The 22,901-nt window shown below is 30.2% G+C and overlaps 2 protein-coding genes, 1 non-coding gene and 1 pseudogene across 3 annotated transcripts; 2 read left to right on the plus strand and 2 right to left on the minus strand.

Moving 5' to 3' along the window:
- The first annotated feature begins 681 nt into the window (after positions 1-681).
- On the plus strand, positions 682-1,413 carry LOC145619929 (uncharacterized). Its single transcript, XM_081674607.1, has one exon. The coding sequence runs from the start codon at positions 682-684 to the stop codon at positions 1,411-1,413; it is 732 nt and encodes a 243-aa protein (XP_081530733.1).
- A 6,029-nt stretch (positions 1,414-7,442) lies between these two features.
- On the plus strand, positions 7,443-7,530 carry TRNAY-GUA (transfer RNA tyrosine (anticodon GUA)). The gene is given in 2 exon segments: positions 7,443-7,479; positions 7,495-7,530. It is a non-coding gene; the product is annotated as a tRNA-Tyr (tRNA).
- A 648-nt stretch (positions 7,531-8,178) lies between these two features.
- Positions 8,179-15,061, minus strand: LOC145619930 (tricyclene synthase TPS4, chloroplastic-like; annotated as a pseudogene).
- Positions 15,062-17,233: 2,172 nt separating this feature from the next.
- Positions 17,234-21,269, minus strand: LOC145619931 (tricyclene synthase EBOS, chloroplastic-like). Its single transcript, XM_081674609.1, has 7 exons — positions 21,159-21,269; positions 20,615-20,870; positions 19,385-19,757; positions 18,867-19,085; positions 18,585-18,723; positions 17,894-18,142; positions 17,234-17,527 (listed from the first exon to the last, which is right to left on the minus strand). The coding sequence occupies exons 1-7, from the start codon at positions 21,267-21,269 to the stop codon at positions 17,234-17,236; spliced, it is 1,641 nt and encodes a 546-aa protein (XP_081530735.1).
- Between the last annotated feature and the right edge of the window lie 1,632 nt (positions 21,270-22,901).

Here is a 22,901-nt window from a genome sequence, read left to right on the forward strand (position 1 = left end):
TTGGAGAAGGAAAGAAGTTCTATATCTTCATAAGAATGATGGTGGAGTTGGATTGAAGGAGATATCAGCAATTAACAAAAGTCTCCTGATGAAACAGAGCTGGAGATTCTATTCAAACCCGTCACTCTTAGCTAGCAAGATATTCAGAGCTAAGTATGGTAATGATCCTATTTCACTAGGGGTTCAGAGCAAAACACTAACGAGGGGTTCATGGGCTGCAAAAAGTATGGTTAGAGCAGTCAACCATTTCAAAGAGCACATAGGGAAAGAATTGGAAATGGAAGATCCACTCTGATTGAACAGGATAAGTGGGTTAGTGGGAAAAGAGTGCAGATACTCAATCCTCAATCCTCTCATCAGGCTAATACAGTCTCGGTTTTGCTTACTTCAGATAGGAGATGGAATTCTGCTCTAGTCTGGAGATGTTTTGACTATAACACTTCAAAGGAGATCATGTCCATCCATATACCCGAACAAGAGCAGCAGGATGAGTTCAGCTGGATTCTAGAGAAGAAAGGAGAATTCACTATAAAATCAGGCTACTGGTCCCTTTTTAACAAGAAGGAGGTTAACATCTGGACCCCTTTGAAGTCCAATTTCTGGAAATGCTTCTAGAAATGTGATCTGTTACCCCGGTGGAAGATGTTCGTTTGGAAAATCTCACAAAATATTATCCCCACCATGGACAACTTGAGCAAGAGGGGAATAGCAAATGCAGTGTTATGCCCATTCTGCAAGGCAGACCAGGAGTCTAAGAACCATCTTTTTAGATTCTGCGACTTCTCACAGAGAATCTGGAAAGCTTCCCCCCTTGGCATTGCATCAGCTAATCCGGGATATTTATCTTGCAGGGATTGGGTGACTAACTTTTTGAGTTTTTTTATGCAAGACAACTCTTCGTCTACTCAAATTCTGCCCATATTTATCATCATTTTATGGGAAATTTGGTTGCATAGAAACAACATAATCTTCAAAGGCGTGAGTGTTAATCCAACATCAGTGTTGGACTCAATACAGTCACACGTCAAAAGATGGAATTGGGCAAAAAAGTTTAGAACTGATTGTATTGTCCAGAGCAATATGGCTGAAGTAAGACAGTCAGAGTTATTTTTCTGGCATACAGGGAAGATCTCAGCTCTTCCCTCCCTGTCTGTTTGTGTTGACGCTGCGTGGAAAAGAAGAAAGAAGAAATCAAACTCTTGGGAAGCAGCTGTAGCATGGATAGCAGAGGACAGCAGCAATCAGCAACTCCAAAATGCAGAGAGGGTCTTTGCTACTAACTCAGACCAGGCGGAGGCTTTAGCTATCCTCCACGCAATCAAAGAAATACCTCCAGAGTACTCAAACTTGGTAATCAAAACTGATTCTGCTTCTGTCATCCGGGCACTACAACAACTGCAGCGGTGGAATTAAAGAGCATAGCACAGGACTTTGTTAACTCAGCAAAAATGAGGAGCGGTTGTATCCTAAGCTCATCTCCTAGCAGTCAAATGCAGAAGAGAAGGATAGTGGTTTTGGTTTCTAATTTGTCCCTCTGTCAAAAAAAAAAAAAAAAAAAAAAAAAAAAAAAAAAAAAAAAAAACTCTTCTTTCACTTGAGCAAAAATGCAAATGGGATTCAAGAATTTTGTCACGTAAGTAAAACCAACAAATAATAATTTTTTAGGATTAAAATACTCTATTCAATAAAAAAGAAAACTAAAAAATATCTTTTTTTTCCCTTATATATTGTGGTAGGATTAAAGATGGGCACTGGCCGTGCCGGCACGGCGACCCACCTGTGGGCCGTGGGCCATGCTGTGAACAAAAATTTGGGAATCGCCACGGCACGAGGCATGGTGGGCGGCACAGTGGCCGGCCCGTGGGTCGGCACGCCGGCACGGTACGTGGCACGGCCGGGCACAACACTCGTAATTTTTTTTATTATATGTATTGATGTTTTTTGCTAAATTAATAAAATTATTTATAAACTTAGACATAATTAGATAAATAATTTATATAACCTTAATTAAAATAAAGTTGTTCAAAACAAAATATATTAACATAAACATAAATTAATAACATTATTTTATATAAAATTAAGTTGTACTAAAAAAATATATATATATTATATCGTTTTTTATTTACATTTATTATTTAAAAAAAAAAAGTGGCACGGTTTGGCCACGGCACGCCTGCCACTGGCCACGGCACGCCTGCCACCGCGGCACGGCCAGGCACGGCTGCCCATCTTTTAGGATCATCAACAACAAATTTAGAGTGTGTGTGATTGAGTTGACCATATTGAAATATATTATGTTGTGGTCGGATTGATAAGCAAAGATATGCTGATCGGCATGACTTGGTTGAAAATACCAAACTTTACCCTATAATAATGCTAATAGAGAAAATGGGGCATGGTATATATGTGTACAACTATGGCGTCAATGTTACGTGACTGGATTTATCAACATCCGCTACTTTGTAAAATTAACTTTAAGGTAAGAACCATACTACACATTACACAAGTTGATTTTCTCATTATTCTTGATGTTAGGTACTTTTTGAGTTCAATCTTAATTTTTCTGTTTTTACCAATGTTAACAACAATCTAATACAAAATTTTCATTTGCATTTGGTGGTTGATTGTAGCATTTGGTAGTTGATTGTAGTCAAAATTGACGAATAAGAAAACAAATTGGGCTTGCATCAAGTGCATATATGGATAGAATTTAGGAAAATATTGCGGATTATATCTTAGTGATATTATGAGATAAAACCATATGATATATGTAAAGTTCCGATAATAGAATATTACGGATTATCTTATAAGGGAGTTGTAGCATGTTGAAAGTTGAGAACGGTTCTTAAATTAACAACTAAAATTAGCAAGACTATTTAGGTATTAAATAAGGACAAGCTGAAATATTATATGCAGTAACATTATTTTTGGGTTAAATGCTTTAGGATGCTCAATTAGCAGAAAAAACATTAAACTTGTGAGCTATGGCATCGCAAATAATTTTTTTTAAAGAAATCATTAATCGATCATTTGTTGAATAAGGTGTAAACATGATATTAGTCCAATGTGGTAATTAGTGTCTAATCTGGCAACTTTTTTTTTTTTTTTGAACGCAACTTATGTGTTTATGATATATTTAGGAGTGTAATATAATTCTCATTCCTATATATAGGAAATGATACAATTTATACGTAAATGTTATCATATTATAAAACAAAATATAAATTCTTCATTAAACCCACATCGATGCACAATTTATATGTATTTTAAAAATTAGTTAAAAAACTAAACTTTATCTTTTTTTTTAAGAACTAAAGATTATCTTTAGATATTAAAAATTTAAATATCAAAATTTACAAAAAAAAATGATAATTTTAAAAAAAAACTTTAATATTATAAATATTAAAGTTAAAACATGTCATCTTACAAAAAAAAAAAATATCATGAATACAAACTTTAAACTGAAAAAATAAAGATAATAATTATTATTATTAGATTTAAGTAAAAAACACAATTAAAAAATATATAATTGTTATCACTAAAAACTTTAAAAGAAAGTCACAATTTGAAAATCATAATCCTTGTAGATAATGATCTTTTAAGAAATGAGATTAGATTAAAAAAGAATGATAAAATTTATGTTGAAAATATATGGTTTAATATTATAAAAATAAGATTTTTTATCTTATTATATTAATTTCAATAGCATGCAAATACTAATAAATGTTATCCTTTTCAAATAGATTCATAAAAAATTAATTGCTTAGTTTGGTACAAAGATTTATAAGATAAATAAATGAAAAATAAAAAAAAAAACAACAGAAATATAAAAAAAAAAAAAAAAAAAAAAGATAAAAATCTGTGCATCGCATGAGTTTATATCTAGTAAATTATTAATTATATATGTCATTATTTTTAGATATGCCTCTTATATAAATTATATAACTAGTTTCATGTAATTTGTTAATTTATTTAAATTTTGTATAATTTGAACCACTTATATAAAATGCTATATTCGTCACTGGTTAAAGTTGTGAAATCTTATTTCTTGTTTATTAACTATTTATATTCATAATTTATAATTTACTATTAAAAGATGCTAACAAATATGAGAAATTGGAGTGAATGGTAACTTAAATAACAAAAATCGTATTAGATGAAAACATTCAAGGAACTAGTTAAATGTAGAAATTTGTTATATAGCATCCCGTTTCTTGTTTTTTCTTTTTTTAGTATTCAATGTGGTAGAGAACCAGACTCTCGTTGAAGTACACGAATCAGATTATGAGAACTGTGTATCAAACAATCCAATTAACATCGAGAATTTTGAATACAATTTGGCTCAAGCAATGATGGAGATGACGGTAATGGGTTTAAATTATTTTACATCCGACACACCTAATCTGTGTAATTTGGGGTTAAAGGTAAAGGTTTTGTAGTTGACAATCCAACAGTTTCACTATTGAAACTATTACTTACTTAGGTGACATGAGATATTTTTGGGTTTCACTCATTATTTGCGTTTGTGTAGTTGTGGGGTTTTGGTACTAATTTTATTATAGTAAGTTTTAATTGTAATATAATATTTACTTTAATATCTCTTGTTGCTTTGTGCATCTAGTTAGTCAACCCATGTTAGTTTTGCTTAACTGACGTCATGAAATCCGCTTTCTATTATTAGTTGTTGTTCCAAATCTGTAATCAATTTCCTGATTACAAATATAATCATATGAAACTTACTGAATAATCCCTAAATTGCCTTTGTAGTATGAATTGATTGACACGCTTTCTGATTAATAATGTTTACTAACTAATTTGCACGATTAATACCCTTTTATTGTGTATGGAACTTATATTAATCTTTGAATCCCCTTTATTGCTTCTATATGATTCCTCTTGTTTTAGTAAAGCTAGATTTCTAACTTTCTATGCTTTTGTTATATATTATAGAAATATGACCAAAGAATATAGATTTTCCTCAAACATGATTTCTTTGTTTTAGTCTAAGATACCTGGTCAAAATTTATATATATTATTTTTTTTGAATAGCAACATATATATATATTATATATATACATATATAATATATAATTTTTATATTTTATATATATACAAATATAATAATATATATAATCTTAAAGTATCTAAGTTAACAACAAAAATTTATTGTGCAATATTTGTTTCATGTTCATATGTTCATGAGAACCACCTTTAATCTTTATGCTTGTTAACAAATAATACTAAAACACACACTCATATCTTATATAAAGTCCATGCAATCATTGTTCTACTTACACTTGCTACCCTAATTTTCCTCAAACACGTATCTTTTTCACTACAACACTCTTTTAAGTTTCTTAATTTCTCACAAAATATCAAGCTTGAAACTTTTTTTTTTTTTTTACACTTTGCATAGCTTCTTATGTTTCCATAAGCAAAGGCCATGACTACTTAATTTATGTAGTATCATAACCTACAACACTTTGCCTAGATTTATCTCGATCCATTCATAATCAATGTTGTCCTCAACCCGTGAAAACGGATAATTTCACAATTCGCAGCATTTGGGACGAATATTATGCACCCAAATGGTGGACAGTCAAACCAACAACTCCTAGTGTTGTATTTGATATTAGCTAGCGAATTTGAAAATACAGCTTAATATATGTTGGATCAACAATAAAAATCCAAATGATAATCAAGGTTTCTGAAAACATGAATGGGAAGATCTTGTAGCCGTCTACAACCTCAAATAACAAAGTGAATATTTCAAGTTTGGTTTATCAGGGTGGAATAAGATCGATATGCTAAATATCTTAATATCCTTACCAAAAAAGGTTTCATTCCGGGGAAGTTGTACAATATTAATCAAACGAATGCTACACTTAATAAAGAGTTAGGTCATGCTCCAATCATTTCAGGTTCAATTCAAGGATGGAAAAAATATTAGGAAATGTTTTATGAATTATAGGAGAAATACTTGTCACTCTCATAATTCATAGATTTATATCCCTACATAAAAAAAAAAAAAAAAAAAAAGAATATTGTTTATACAGAAGGATATAAGCAATTAACATTATAAGTTTTTTTTGACTAAAATTTATAATATACGAATTTTTTTCTTTGTGCACCATGTACTTATGTAGAGAATAATGAGTTATATGCTCCCTTACATAAAAAAAGAGAAAAAAAAAAAAGTTATGTGCACAATAGCTATTTTGGTAATTTGAAGTTCTCTTCAACTTTTATAGTTTGACATACCATATTTCCTTGCTACATGTCTACCTTTCATACAAAGCAATTAAATGACTAACGCCCTGTTCTTTTGGACTAAATTAAACTGAACTAAACTAAATTTAAAGGACCTAACCTGAATTAAATTGAATTAAATCAAATTGAGATTAATAATTATAATAATGATAACATAATTTATTATTTATTAATAATATAATAAATAAATAATATTTAATATTAATATATTAAATAATAATTAATAGTATAATTATAATAATAAAAATAATATAATAATATTTATTTAATAAATAGTAATAATATATATAATATTAAAAAAATAAAATATTTTAATAAATAAATAAAAATTAAAATATTAAATATATAATAATACTAAAAAATTGTAATTATAAAATAATTAATAATAATAATATAATAGATGATAATTAATAATTAATGATTAATAATTAAATAAATATCAAATAATAAAATTAATAACAAATAATAATGTTATTCCCAATATTAATTAATATTCATATATAATAAATAATAATATTAATAAAGTTTAATAATGCAATAAATAATACTACTACTACTACTAATAATAATATACGGAGTAATAAATAATATTAGTTAATAAATGATATTACTAAATAATAATTATAAATAATTAATAGACAATTTTAAAAATTAATACAATCACATACACATGCAATTTCTACAATTATAACCCGGGATTTTTGCAATCATACTATATATAGCATTAGATTTTCTAAGGTAATTATTTTCTCCTCCCTTGTATATTTTTGGGGGTAAAAATTTGGAAATTTTGACAACTTATCCTCACCATTTACAAGAAATAATATAGTCAAGTAGATACTTATTAAATTAATTACAACGTGTACTCTAAGATTATCAAAAAATTTAAAATTTTTGTGGGTATGGAAATGATAAAATATTTGCTATAAAACAAAAATATATATTTTAGAGACCGTACACAGTCAAATAGGGCAAAAAAAAAAAACCTAGGGCGTAGGGAGTATTGTCTTAACTCTTCTTAAGTTAGATCACAATCATTTGTTCAATTCAAATTAAATGATCAGCTCACGTTAGTGTTACAGACTGCGGTGCCCAATTAGTTATTTTAGTTGTTTGTAAATTGAAATTAATACAAAGTACTTATATAATATGATGTGTTGATTGTCAACAATCCGACCTTAGCTCAGTTGGCAGAGCGGAAGACTGTAGTGGTTAACACAGCTAATCTTTAGGTCGCTGGTTCGATTCCGGCAGGTAGGATTTTTTTTTTTTGGTATTTTTTTTGTCGGATTTTTTTTTGGGAAATTCCCTGTTTCTCACGGTGAGAAACGAAATTTGTTTCTCATGGGGCATTTTTGTGAATAAATCAAAAAAAATTTCAATATTGTGGGCTCCACAGTTGAATAAAGTTGAAAAAGTTGTTGATTTATTCACAAAAATGCCCCCATGAGAAACGAATTTGTTTCTCACGGTGAGAAACTGGGGCTTCCTCTTTTTTTTTCCTTCTCTCTTTACTCGTCTTTACTCTCTATGTCTTGGCTTTACCAATGATTTAGGCGTCCATATCAATCCATCCATTGGAACATTAACAGAGTTAGTTTCGTTGATCCATCATTCCATATTTCGATATATCGATCGTGCCCTATCTAGGCTATCTATGTTCTTTGTGTTATAGTGTTATACTCACAAAATCAATTATTATGTGGAAAACTCGTTGATTTTATTTCAACTTTTTAAGGCGTGGTGTTAATTTTATTTCAACTTTTCAAGGTGTTGTGTGCATAAATAGCTTAATTTTCATGATACTCTCATATAGTCATACTCATATATATGCAGTTCCCCTCCATATTGAATAAATGAATCACTTAGCTTGTATGATTCGCCGTATCTGAATAAGTGCATCATTTCTATAATTCTATAGATGACTTTGTTACATGCATTGATTATGCAAATTCTTATTAACATACATCTAGATCTATTACTAGCCTTATAGTTGTTCTAAACATTTTATAATTGGATAGGATCAACTATTAGAGAAACAATTTTCTTCTTTATTAGCTCGGGTGATCCATGACCGTCTCCATGTTGGTACGCGCATTGAGCTGTCCGAGCAAGATTCATGGCTGCTTCTACAAAATCAACCGAAAATGGAGTCTCATTCAATACTTGAATTTCATTTAGTCTTTTCCAGCTTTCGTCGATTAACTTGCTTAAGTGTTTACGTGCATCTTTCATTGTTACACCTTTTTCCTTAGCATAACATGATATTGCATTTGCTGTTTCTCCTCTTTTTATTTCAGCCTACGTACACCAAAAATAATCAAACATACGTAAAAAAAATAAAATAAAATAAAAGGTTGACATGTTGAAACTTGAGTATATATGTTAAGTCTTAGGTGAGGCGGACTTATAATAATATGTACGTACCTCAGAAGTGGCAAGGTCATTGGAAAGTCGAAACACCATGGAAGGTAAACGTAAAATGTCATGGTTGTTTCTTAAGCAATGAAGTGCCTCAGGAGTAATTTCTTGACTCACGAAGAAAAATACGTGTGTTAATGCTACGACTCCTGAGACTGAAACCCATCCATTGTTGAGATATTCTTCAAATGTTGGAGTTTGGCTATTTTGGAGCCATTTTGCTTCCACCAAAAATGCTTTTGTCATATCTTCCCACTGCATAGATAGTCAAGAATAATCTACTTTAGAAGTATACTACAACTATATATGGTCGTGTTTGGTGGAAAGCATAAAGCTCGAACTGATCGTATTAGCTAAATTGACTATCTGATTGTATTAATTGATTTGACTAACTAGTTGTATTTCCTGAATGTATAATTGTTATAGGTTAATAACTGCTTTGTTAAACCTATTTGAGTATGTAAAATGACCAATAGGATATGTTAACATATTTTATTTACTATGTATAGTAGCTTATTAATTGGATCAAGTTACTAATTAAGGTTACTTGTCAAACTTATGTAATTTACTTACTGCTTTCTTAAGGTAAGGGATGCAATTAAAACCCTTTTGCTTGAGAATTTCATATCCAATCTCATTAACAGTGTTGTACAAAGCTAGGAAGGTTGGTTTCATGTAGTCTGGTAACTCGTCGATAGAGTTAATGTTCCACCTGCATATATATCATCATAACAATCACATACTTATTCGCGTGTATGTAAATCTAGTACAAATTTAATCGCAAACCTCTCAATGGCATTGGTAAAGAGCTCAAGTTCATCAATGGTCCCATAAACATCATAGATGTCATCTATAATGGTGATGAATTTTAAGACTTTAGTTAAAGCCTTGCGACCGGAGCTAAGTTCAGGCTTAGGTAAGGTGCCTATGCCCCAAAAAAGCACTCCATTAGTCTATCCCTTGCAAAGCTCAACTTCTCTGATAGTTCAAGATCCTTCCACCACCTATGAATTAAAAATAATAGTCACGTAAAAGGTATATACTCCCTCTGTTTCTAAATGTTCTTATTTTGACTTTTTTATGGGAAAATCACGTAATTATTAGTATCTTTCCAAATAAAAATTGTGAAGAGTTTACCTAGCCAACTCGTGGAGGTCTTGTTGATGCATCAATTGTGCCCTATTGAAGTCAAGCATGGCAAGTTCAAGCAAGGCCGTATCAACATCCTTAGGATGAGTCTCGATGTAGTGTCTAGCTTCGAGTTTTTGCATTCTATATCGTAATGCAAGACCTAATGTGTGATTCACGTCATCAACAATAATGAGTCTATCCTCTTGTTTGGAATGATTATTAGATAGATACTCCTTGGTGAAAGCTTTGGCCTCAACCAATAGATGCTCCCCTTCAAATCCAAAATATGAGGCTTCATATAAGCTTATCATCCCTTCATTGTCATTGCATAAAGAGGGCTTAAAGTTGTCGTTTTCATCCATGAATTGCTTAAAGACATCTGTATCTCACACCAAATACATCCAAGCTAAGCTAAGAAATATTAACCACAATTTAAGGGGAAAAATCCCATTGGCTACAAATGAGCTAAATTAAGTAGCAAATTAAAGAGAAAATATCTAATTTAATGCAATCGTTGTAAATTATAGCACGTAGATACATGAACATATGAATACTTGTAATTGATATGTGATTGACTAAAATGAGGAGAGGAATTTTCTTTATAACTTTTATTATTTCGAATATATATTTATGACCAATGTTATTCAAATGATGATTTAATTAATTTGCTAGTATTACATGGTGGAATTAACAATGGTGTTACAGAGTTTGAAAATTCAGAAGTACACAATCTTAATTACCTCTTATCAGTTAAAGTTGGTAGAGACTCTGTACAACTGTAATAATTATCAAATTAAAACTTGTACGGAATATTATATTAATATTAAATACGGTGTACATGAGGAACATCATTACATACATTGATACATAAGTCTTATTATCGAATTGGACACATACCTTGAGAAACAAAGATTCCACTTTGTCTAACAAGTCTGAACCCAAGAGCAGTAGCATGAAGATCAAGTTCCAAATCACCAAATTTGCATGCCAATCTACGTAGTGCACTCTCTATATCTTCGTCAAAATAATCTCCAAGACCTAATCTTTGAATTTCACTGACCATTTTGAAAATCACCAAGGGTTCCAATTCCAAATCGCCCATTATATTCTTCACCCCACATTTTAGTCTCTTTACTATGTTTTCGTACTCATCCTAGATCGATAGTCAAGCACAGTACACAAGACAAATAGATAATTAGCGTAAATTATTAACACAATATCACATAAGCAAACATATCTAATATACGGAGTAACATTATATATATATATATATATATATATATATATATATATATATATATATATATATATATATATATATATATATATATATATATATATATATATATATATATATATATATATAAACCCCTAAGATTATTACTACGAATATAAGAAAACATTATTATCTTCGAGTATAAGAAAATATTATACTTCAAATATAATACGATTATACGAAGTATAAATTTATGTTACCAAATAATAACCTTACCTCTCTCTTCTCCCTCCTCCCTCCTCCCTCCTCTCTCCTCTATGATTTTAGTTTTCTTAGCTATTTAGGTAGGAATTGAAATAGTCTAATTTGTTTAAAAATTAGACTATTTCCACCCCTTTTCTATAATTTAATTCAGTTTTTGGTTTGCTTTTTTTTTGTTTTGTTTTTCTTTGCTTTGTTCGATCTCTACATATGTGAGAGTTTGTTCCAATTTTTTTTTGGATTTTTTCCAATTTTTTGGAATTTTGATTCTCATCTTTGGTTGAGAATTTCTTTTAGATAGGATTTTGATAATAATTGGGAAGGTGATTTGGAATCATATGGATTTAGGGTTTGTCTTCAAATCTACGATGAAAACATCAGCGTTGCTGGAGTGTGAGAATAATGTGTGGTTTACAAATCATTATTATTGTGGATCGGATGTTGTATGATAAAAGGACCTAGGCCACACCCGATACAATTATCCACTTTATACGACCAAGGAGGTTCCATCTCAAAACCATATGGCAATGAGGGGAGTAGCCCCTTAGCTTTATATATAAAGTGGACACAACTTTTATATTTCTTCAATGTGGGATACACATCCCAATACAAACTCTTACTTATAAACTCAACCAATGTGAGACAACACACCACTCACATGTGGGTTTTCTCATGGGCTCAACACCGTATGACTATTCATTCATTAATGATACAATTTCTTCCCGTCAAAAAAATAGTTATAACAATAATAATAACCTTACCTGTTGATGGACATAGTAATCTCTTCTTGAAGACTCAATAAGGAACTCAAGATTCCAAATGCTAGGTTTATATCCAGCAGAACGTCTATCTTTTGTTGTTGAAGTGCTCATAATTTTTGAGTTGGTGGTTGTGTACCTAATTGTAGGCAAAATATTGGGACAATAACAGAATTTTTTGTTGTTGAAGTGCTCATAATTTTTGAGTTGGTGGTTGTGCTCATAATTTTTGCCATGACTTCTTATTTGTACAAAGAAGTGGTTTAATTTGGGAGCAAAATTTTTATGTGTGCCTCCCATTTATTTATTTGCTTACTTCTTTTTTTTATTTACAATGTATATATACATAGTACTTCATATAAAATTTTCAATGAATGATACTTCGTACAATGTGATAGATCCATACTTATTTGGTAGGGACTTGTTGTATGTTATAGAATTCAATGGAAACTTTGGTCTGTATATATGCAAAAATATCATTATAATTGACAAAATTATTTCACATGTTTTTCTATTATTTCAAACGTTATTATTATTATACACCCAATTTTGACATAAAATCAAGTAAAGTTTGAAAGGACAAGAATATCACTGTCACAAATTAATTCATATACCTTTTCTTTTGAAAGTAGAATGTATAACACTTGGTATGTGAAGGCTCATGTTGCATCCATATCGATCTCAAACCCCAAAAAGCCCTTATGTGAGAGAGCGTAGTAGAGTATAAAACCAATTTTATGACTCTAATTTAACCATCAACTCAACTTTTTGATTGTCAATTAATCCTTTGGCATGGTATCAAAGCATGCGTGACCAAAAGTCATGGATTCAAATATTTATCATTAACCTTTCTTTCCAAAGTTGATTATTAGTGTAGAGTGTTATAAGGTTCATGCAGCAGCTACATTTCAACCACAAATGACTAGCTTGTAAAGGAGCATGATAAAATATAAAAATCAATCCTGTAATTTTAGGGTTCGTTTGGCATCACTGTGGTTTTCTGTTTTTTGTTTTTCAAACCCATATGATGTATGTCATGATAAATTAATCAAACTTATTTAAGTCATGATAAATTTGAAAACTGATAACTAAAAAGTGAAAATACCTTTCTTCTTGTTTCCAGTATTTTGTAAAAAAAAAAAAAAAAAAAAAAAAAAAAAAAAAAAAAACTGAAAATTGAAACAAAAAATGATGCTAAACAAGCCCTTAACTAGGGAACTTAAGATTTTAATTAAGTGGGTCCTTTGATAATTATTTATACCACAATAATACTCCTTAGTTGGATTACTTGGATGTCTCATCTTAATGGACTAGATTTTTAACAAGCATATACATGTGTTATTATTGATTTATTGGCTTATTGCATTTTATTCCTTGGCACAGTGTAGTCACATCATTCATACGGAAACATACATATACCCAATGAATTCAAAGATAAATACGAGGTTTCATTTTCATCATTAATATATGGTCACACGTTTTTTATATTTTATGTATTTTTTGGGTACAAATGTAGGGACATGTTTTAATTATATGCAAGAATAACATATTCAAATCCTAGATACTACCGTAAGTCCATAAACTTCTTGTTACCTATCTATCACAAAAAAGAAAAATAATACTAGTAATAAATTCTTATTATTACCTATCCCTCGAGTGTCACACGACGTTCCAAACTTTTTTTTAATGTTTTTCAGCTTGTTTTAAACTATAAATTAGTGTGTGGTCCGGGTGATGCCCCGGGTTGCTAGTTTGTATTTGTTTAATTTGCTAATTAAATTCGACTGTTTAGATAGTAAGACTTGTTGGTTTTGAGTTTAAGTCTTGCTATAAACATTTTAAAGTTGTCAAATTCAATCATTACATAATGGAAACAAATAGTATAATAAGACACGAATTAACTTATCTAAGTTAACTATAATTTTGTTGGATAGAAAAACACTATTAATAAATGGCTAAGATGGTAAGATTCTTAACTTAAGACATTTTGGTCTTGAATTCAAGTCTTGGTATAAACATTTTTTAGATGCAAAAGTGACATGTCATGTTTATATAGACATGTGGCGCATATTGCTGATTTGTCGAACTTAAAAAAGGTGACACGTGAAACATATCCTGTTTTAGGAACGCTTTTTAATATATAATAAGTATAGACAAATAAAGTTTGAAAGGACAAGAATATCATTGTCTCAAATTAATTCATATACCTTTTCTTTTGAAAGTAGAATGTATAACACTTGGTATGTGAAGGCTCATGTTCATCCATATCGATCTCAAACCCCAAAAAGCCCTTATGTGAGAGAGCGTAGTAAAGTGTAAAACCAATTTTATGGCTCTAATTTAACCATCAACTCAACTTTTTGATTGTCAATTAATCCTTTGGCATGGTATCAAAGCATGCGTGACCAAAAGTCATGGATTCAAATATTTATTATTAACCTTTCTTTCCAAAGTTGATTATTAGTGTAGAGTGTTATAAGGTTCATGCAGCAGCTACATTTCAACCACAAATGACTTGTAAAGGAGCGTGATAAAATATAAAAATCAATCCTGTAACTTTAGGGTTCGTTTGGCATTACTGTGGTTTTCTGTTTTTTGTTTTTCAAACCCATATGATATATGTCATGATAAATTAATCAAATTTATTTAAGTCATGATAAATTTGAAAACTGATAACTAAAAAGTGGAAATACCTTTTTTCTTGTTTTCAGTATTTAGCTTTTTTGTTTTTTTTTTAAAAAAAAAAAAAAAACTGAAAATTGAAACAAAAAATGATGCTAAACAAGCCCTTAACTAGGAACTTAAGATTTTAATTGAGTGGATCCTTTGATAATTATTTATACCACAATAATCAAATACTCCTTAGTTGGATTACTTGGATGTCTCATCTTAATGGACCAGATTTTTAACAAGCATATACATGTGTTATTATTGATTTATTGCATTTTATTCCTTGGCACAGTGTAGTTGATACCGAGGTGGACTTGTGATCCTCAATCGTCATCGTTATTGGGCAATTGGGGAAAAGAAGGTGGTTATGATGTGTTGGTTAATGGAGGTGGCACTAGAGGGTGGTCCTACATATTTTTTTTTGTGTGTTTGAATATGATAAAATTGCCGGACTAATAACTTTGTCTGAAAAAAGTCAAAATTATATGGTTCGTGTCAATTAAGCTAGTCCGCGATTGAGTATGTCTCGTACTCGAGCATTTTCTTACTTAGGTAGTAGATAGCATTTTCTTTATTTTCTACCTCTTGTGCGAGCATAGCTCCCATCGTTTCTTTTGTAACGATTAAGTATAACGACAATGGTAATTTTATATATTAGAGTTATTGACATTGTTTTTTTGCTATATTAAACATTGAAAGTGTAGAATAATTATGTCATATATTCTGTACAAGATACATACTACATCGTTCTAGGACATCAATGGTTGCGTAACTTTAATGGTAATGTTTACATTTTATGTGTTACATACTTACATGTACATGTTTTTGCAAGTTGCTTAATTATGGGTGACCCTTTTAGCTCTGTTAAATGGATTAAGTTATAATATGTGCATCCATGGGGAATTTAAACCAATTGGCCTCTCTGAATTGTGCAGGGAGTTGATACTCGGTTTAGTAAGAATAATTGAGTAAACCCTTCTCTCTATTTAGGTTCAATGATGCAATTTGACTGATATATTTGATAATGCACAACTTTAATTATAGTATTTTTAATTAATTATGAACGAAGTATATTTTTATCAACAACCTCAATCAAAGCATCAAATGTTCGTCTAATGGTTTGTTTGATATTCCTTCAAAAAAAAAAAATTACAAAAAGACTGATGGCTTAAACCTCAAGGTTCAACTGACCAAAGACCGTGTGTAAAAGTCGCACATAGCTGATTACGGAAAACGATTTCCACAAGACATCATTCATACGGAAACATACATATACCCAATGAATTCAAAGATAAATACAAGGTTTCATTTTCATTAATATATGGTCACACGTTTTTAATATTTTATATATTTTTTGGGTACAAATGTAGGGACATGTTTTAATTATATGCAAGAATAACATATTCAAATCCTAGATACTACCATAAGTCCATAAACTTCTTGTTACCTATCTATCACAAAAAAGAAAAATAATACTAGTAATAAATTCTTATTATTACCTATCCCTCGAGTGTCACACAACTTTCCAAACTTTTTTAATGTTTTTCAGCTTGTTTTAAACTATAAATGAGTGTGTGGTCCGGGCGATGCCCCGGTTTGCTAGTTTGTATTTGTTTAATTTGCTAATTAAATTCGACTGTTTAGATAGTAAGACTTGTTGGTTTTGAATATAAATCTTGCTATAAACATTTTAAAGTTGTCAAACTCAATCATTACATAATGGAAACAAATAGTATAATAAGACACAAATTAACTTATCTAAGTTAACTATAATTTTGTTGGATAGAAAAACACTATTAATAAATGGATTAGATGGTAAGATTCTTAACTTAAGACATTTTGGTCTTGAGTTCAAGTCTTGGTATAAGCATTTTTTAATGCAAAAGTGACATGTCATGTTTATATAGACATGTGGCGCATATTGCTGATATGTCGAGCTTAAAAAGGGTGACACGTGGAACATATCCTGTTTTAGGAACGCTTTTTAATATATAAGTATAGATATAGATATCTAATATCTTAATTTAGGATTCATTCAAAACATCAACCACAAACTTTTCAGTATAGCAGTGTTCATTCGGAAAAAAATATCCGATAATTCTTAACCAATTTCAAATCTTTCAATCACATATTCAAGCAATGTATACGAAATTCCAGCAACGAACTTTCAATCATATTTTTTAATTAGCATCCTCTTGGTGAAAGAGAGGGGTGACACGTAACATGTATCCTTGATTAGGATCGCTTAGTGAGTAGCCCAGGAGGTTACTACTTTTGTAGTTGTATAACTCCTAATTTTTCTTTAAAGGCATTTAATAGATTGTATATGTGTTTTCAATACTTTTGTAGTTTAGTATGTATTAATTTGTGTGCAAGATGAGAACATAAGTGATAATTAGGCTAAAATGCTAGATGGTCATCAAACAATGATCTTTCTTATTTAATATATTAGTAAACTAGTATATATAATATAGATATAGATTGTTATCAATTGTTCTAAAACACATTATAATTTGATAGGATCAACTATGAGAGAAAGAATTTTCTTCTTTATTAGCTCGGGCGATCCATGACCATCTCCATGTTGGTACGCGCATTGAGCTGTCCGAGCAAGATTCATGGCTGCTTCTACGAAATCAACCGAAAATGGAGTCTCATTCAATACTTGAATTTCATTTAGCCTTTTCCAGCTTTCGTCGATTAACTTGCTTAAGTGTTTACGTGCATCTTTCATTGTTACAACTTCTTCCTTAGCGTAACATGATATTGCATTTGCTGTTTCTCCTCTTTCTATTTCAGCCTACGTACACCAAAATAATCAAACATACGCTAAGTTAATTTTTGAAAAAAAAGGTGAAATGTTGAAACATTACTATATTTTTTGTATACATTAAGGGCCTGTTCACATTTACTTAATTTAAATTCAGTTCAGTTCAGCTCCAATCAGTTCAGTTCAGTTCAGTTTAGCTCAAATCAGTTCAATTCAGTTTAGCTCCTAAATTCCTTCTCTCATAAAATATTCATTTCAGCTTTCATTTAAGTTCAGCTCCAATCAATTCAGTTCAGTTCATTTCAGTAAATGTGAGCAGGCCCTAAGTCTTAGGTGGCAAGGTCATTGAAAAGTCGAAAGACCATGGAAGGTAAACGTAAAATATTATGTACATACCTCAGAAGTGGCAAGGTCATTGGAAAGTCGAAAGACCATGGAAGGTAAACGTAAAATGTCATGGTTGTTTTTTAAGCAATGAAGTGCCTCAGGAGTAATTTCTGGACTAACGAAGAAAAATACGTGTGTTAATGCTACGACTCCTGAGACTGAAACCCATCCATTGTTGAGATATTCTTCAAATGTTGGAGTTTGGCTATTTTGGAGCCATTTTGCTTCCACCATAAATGCCTTTATCATATCTTCCCACTGCATTATCAAGAGTATGCGACATAATGTACTATAGTCCACATTAACAATGAACCATATATATGTTCAGTATATTAATCTGATTTGACTAAATTTTGACTTAGTTTTATTTGTACACTAGTCGTTAAGAAAAGTTTTCAAATGAAATGTCGCACAATACATTTATATAAATAAACACACAAAAATAAGATATGACACGATATAATATAGTATGGTTTGATCTGATCATGATCAACTCTGTATTGAATTAAACAAATATTTGTGTGCTTAAATAAGCTAAACTAACTTCAACATGTCATAAATAATTATGGAGTATGATATCGAATAATTAATTCAAAAGTAAAGAAATATTAGTATATTAATATTTGCACATTATAAGTTGTTAAAAATTTGTTTAGTAATTAATTTAGGTTATTGGTGTCAAATTATGCAAAAAACTTACCGTTTTCTTAAGGTAAGGGATGCAATTAAAACCCTTTTGCTTGAGAATTTCATATCCAATCTCATTAACAGTGTTGTACAAAGCTAGGAAGGTTACTTTCATGTAGTCTGGTAACTCGTCGATAGTGTTAATGTTCCACCTACATCATCAAACAAATCACATATTAACAAGCAATAACACAATTTTGAATCACAATAATTTTAAAATTTAGTAAAAGTTTAGGAAGCCTTAAAATTTTACTTATGTGCGTGCATATAGATCTAGTACAATTAAACCGCAAACCTCTCAATGGCATTGGTAAAGAGCTCAAGTTCATCGATGGTCCCATAAACATCATATATGTCATCAATAATGGTAATGAATTTAAAGACTTTAGTTAAAGCCTTTCGACCGGAGCTAAGTTCAGGCTTAGATAATGTGCCTATGCCCCAAAAAAAGCATTCCATTAGTCTATCCCTCGCAAAGCTCAATTTCTCTGATAGCTCAAGATCCTTCCACCGCCTAAAAAAATATAATTCACATACTAATTAAGGAGGAAAACTCGGTTCATTACATTGATAAACAAAAAAATTTATTCATCAAATGGCAAAATCGTAAATAAGTCAACAAATATGCTCAGTCAACATGACATTTTGGTAATTATAGCATTTGTTGACCCATTTATAATAAAAAGTTGTGGATTTTCTAACAGTTTTACCACTCAAATTCTATTTATCAAGGTGATAAACTTGTATTTTCTCATAATTAGGTAGTTGTGTATAGATTTATGGTATCGCCTAGCAAATTTGTGAAGAGCTTACCTAGCCAACTCTTGGAGGTCTTGTTGATGCATCAATTGTGCCCTATTGTAGTCAAGCATGGCAAGTTCGAGCAAGGCCGTTTCATCATCCTTAGGATGAGTCTCGACGAAGTGTCTAGCTTCGAGTTTTGGCATTCTATATCGTAATGGAAGCCCTAATGTGTTATTCACATGATCATCAACAACAACCTCTTTATCCTCTAGTTTGTAACGATTAGTTAAGTGCTCTTTGGTGAAAGCTTTGGCCTCATCTAATAGATGTTCCCCTTCAAATCCAAGGTGTGAGGCTTCATACAAACTTTTCATTCCTTCTTCGTCATTGCATAAAGAGGGCTTAAAGTTGCCATTTTCATCCATGAATTGCTTAAATATGTCTGTTTCTCATACCAAATAAATCCAAGAAAAATCATTTTAATTACAAGAAAAAAAAAAAAAAAAAAAAAAACACATTAATTGGTTAATTAGTAAATTCAATAGCAATCTTACTATGATAATATGCATAAAATCCTCTCTAATATGATTAATTTTCTCTTTCAATTTGTCTAATTTTTATACTGTGATCTCTAACATCTCTTATATATTAAGCTTTATAAAATGGCTTAAACAATTACTAGTAGTATCTTTTGTTTTTTTTTTTTTTAAAAAAAATCCATACATTATTTTGGTGTAGTCCAAGTTTTGGTTGAACCAATTTTATCAGTTTGGTCGTTTAATCGAAGTCTTGATTTTCAATCCGATCTAATCCGCTTTGGTCTTGGCCCAATATAAACAACACGTTGTAACTTGTAAGTATACAAATAATTGATCACAAACTTTTAAATAAATCGGATGTACAATAAATATTGTACATCCGTCATAAAGTTACCCCTAAAATAAGCAAAAGTTACCCTAATATGGATAAATGTTACCCTAACATAAATAAATGTTACAAAGTATTTATACTTTATTGATAAAAGTTATCCAAAAAATTGTAAAAGTGACCCTAAATTTGATAAAAAGTGACCCCCGATGTACAGTAAATTAGTACACCGGATGTATACAAAAGTTATTGATTACGTTGACATCAAAATTTGACACTTTATGATGATCGATACATGTTTTAATTTTAAATATCAACAAAGAAAGTATTATCAACAATTGTTCGTACTTTTTTTTATTACGGGACAATTAGCTTGTTCGTACTTATTACTGAATAAAATTGAAATTTGCACATATTTAAAAGGAAACATACCTTGAGACATAAAAATTCCATTTTGCCTGAAAAGTCTGAACCCTAGAGCAGTAGCATGAAGATCAAGTTCCAAATCAACAAATTTGCATGCCAATCTACGCAGTGCACTCTCTATATCTTCGCCAAAATGATTTCCAAGACCTAATCGTTGAATTTCGTCGATTATCTTGAAAACCATTAAGGGTTCCAATTCTTCATTAACCATCAAATTCTTCACCTCACATTTTAGCCTCTTTACTATGTTTTCATAATCATCCTATATTAGTTAAGCACATAACAAAAGATTAGCCTAAATTGTTAATACAATATAAGGTTGAAGATGAAGTACAGTCAGGTTATAATCAATTCGTACAACATGTACATATGGCCTATTAACATATAATTTTGTACCAATATGGTGAAATTTCCCACATACTGGATTTATTGACGTACTCACCCCTTGATCGATGACACGCCAGTTATGTTGATCTATACTTTACCTTTAGCCAAACCATACCACATCAAGCAATTTTCACTACTTTTACAACGAAAATCACAAAATTACCTGTTGATGATCGGCACAATGATCTCTCTTCAAAGACTTGAGAAACTCAAGATTCCAAATACTAGGTTTATATCCTGCTGAACGTCTATCTGTTGTAATTGAAGAGCTCATGATTTTTGATTAAATGGTTGTACAACTTATGGACAAGAACTAGAACTTCTTTGCATAAACAAGTATGAGTTAATTGAACAAAAATGTTGTTTGTGATTCCCCTTAATTTATAGCATAGCATCCTTCTTCTTTTTCTTTTTATTTTATAATTTATTGCTTTTCTAGCTGTGTTTTTACAATACAAAATTAATTTATTAATGACAGAAGTTAATATGATGATATGTTCCATCTTTGTCATTAAAATAACAAATAAATATTTCTTATGTTTTTCCTAGATATTTTAAACACATTAATTGAAATTGAAAATTATTACGGTATTAAAAACCTACAAAAACTTGTGGATTAAATTATCTGTGTAAGTTCCCTCAAAAAAAAAAAAAAAAAAAATTATCTGTGTAAGTCTGATTATCACTTTCTTATAAACAATTTTTACAAGTATACATGAATTTGATGACATTATATGACTACAAAATGCCAAAAAAAAATAAAATAAAAAAAAATAAAAAAACTTCACATCTTGTTGATTTTAAATTTTTAATTGTCTAGGTATTATATATTCATTGTTACTAAAAAAAATATTGGTTTTAATATGATTGATAAATTACTAAAGATGTTGATTGATAACGAATTACAGAGTATAGATGGATATAAATAAAATCATACAACTAGACAAATCAAGAATTATTTATTTCTTTTGTATCAATTGATATCAATCTCTGAAATAAAATAGAAACTGAAATTTAAGGCAAAGCAAACTTACCAATTTATCATAATATAAATATTGATCATTATTACTTTAAATTCGTACAGCTGTTTTTTCATTATTAATGTAATAAGTTACTTTTGTTGTAAAGAAAATGATAAAAATAAATAAATAAATAATTAAAAAATTAGGGTTCACCTCCTTAATCAACATAACTCTTAATACCTTCAATTCCGTTACATCATGGGTAAAATTATAAACGGACAATTATATTGTATACTTCATACTTCGTATGTTTCTTAAAGGCTTTCCCACTTTTTTTTTTGTTTTTTTTTTTTGAAAGCTCCCACATTTAGTTTTGAGTTGGTCACTCGTTCCTCATATTTAATATCGATTATTGATATACTTCATATTTCTTAGTACTGCGTAGTATTTGTTATTTTTCACTTTAATATCGATTATTGATATACTTCATATTTCTTAGTACTGCGTAGACTTTATATTTCTTAGTACTGCTTAGTATTTGTTATTTTTCATTTAGTTTTATTTTTCACTTTTTTAGACCTACAATTTAATTTTTTTTCACGATCACATTTTCTCTTCTATTGATATTGACAAAAAATAATAATAATAAAAAAATAAAAAAGAAAGATAAAAAACAACTTTCGGGTTATATTATCCGAAAGTATTTCCTTGGACCGTGCATCTACTAAGTGAGCAAAATATAAGAAACTACGATACATGATAACATGTCTTGGAACTTGGATACTCTAGCTAGGAATCATTAGTTTGTGCACACCATGATTTAAACTTTAAAGTCCATCTAAGGCCCAACGCCCATCTCTCATTCTCTCGTACCGTCGTACGTAATCTAATTAATCATGTTAGCACTTAGTAACTTGTAGACTCTAACTAGGTTAGATCCCGTG

The sequence above is a fragment of the Chenopodium album genome, chromosome 27, assembly GCF_948465745.1.
Source record: "Chenopodium album chromosome 27, dcCheAlbu1.1, whole genome shotgun sequence".
In the NCBI taxonomy this organism is placed as follows: Eukaryota; Viridiplantae; Streptophyta; class Magnoliopsida; order Caryophyllales; family Amaranthaceae; genus Chenopodium; species Chenopodium album.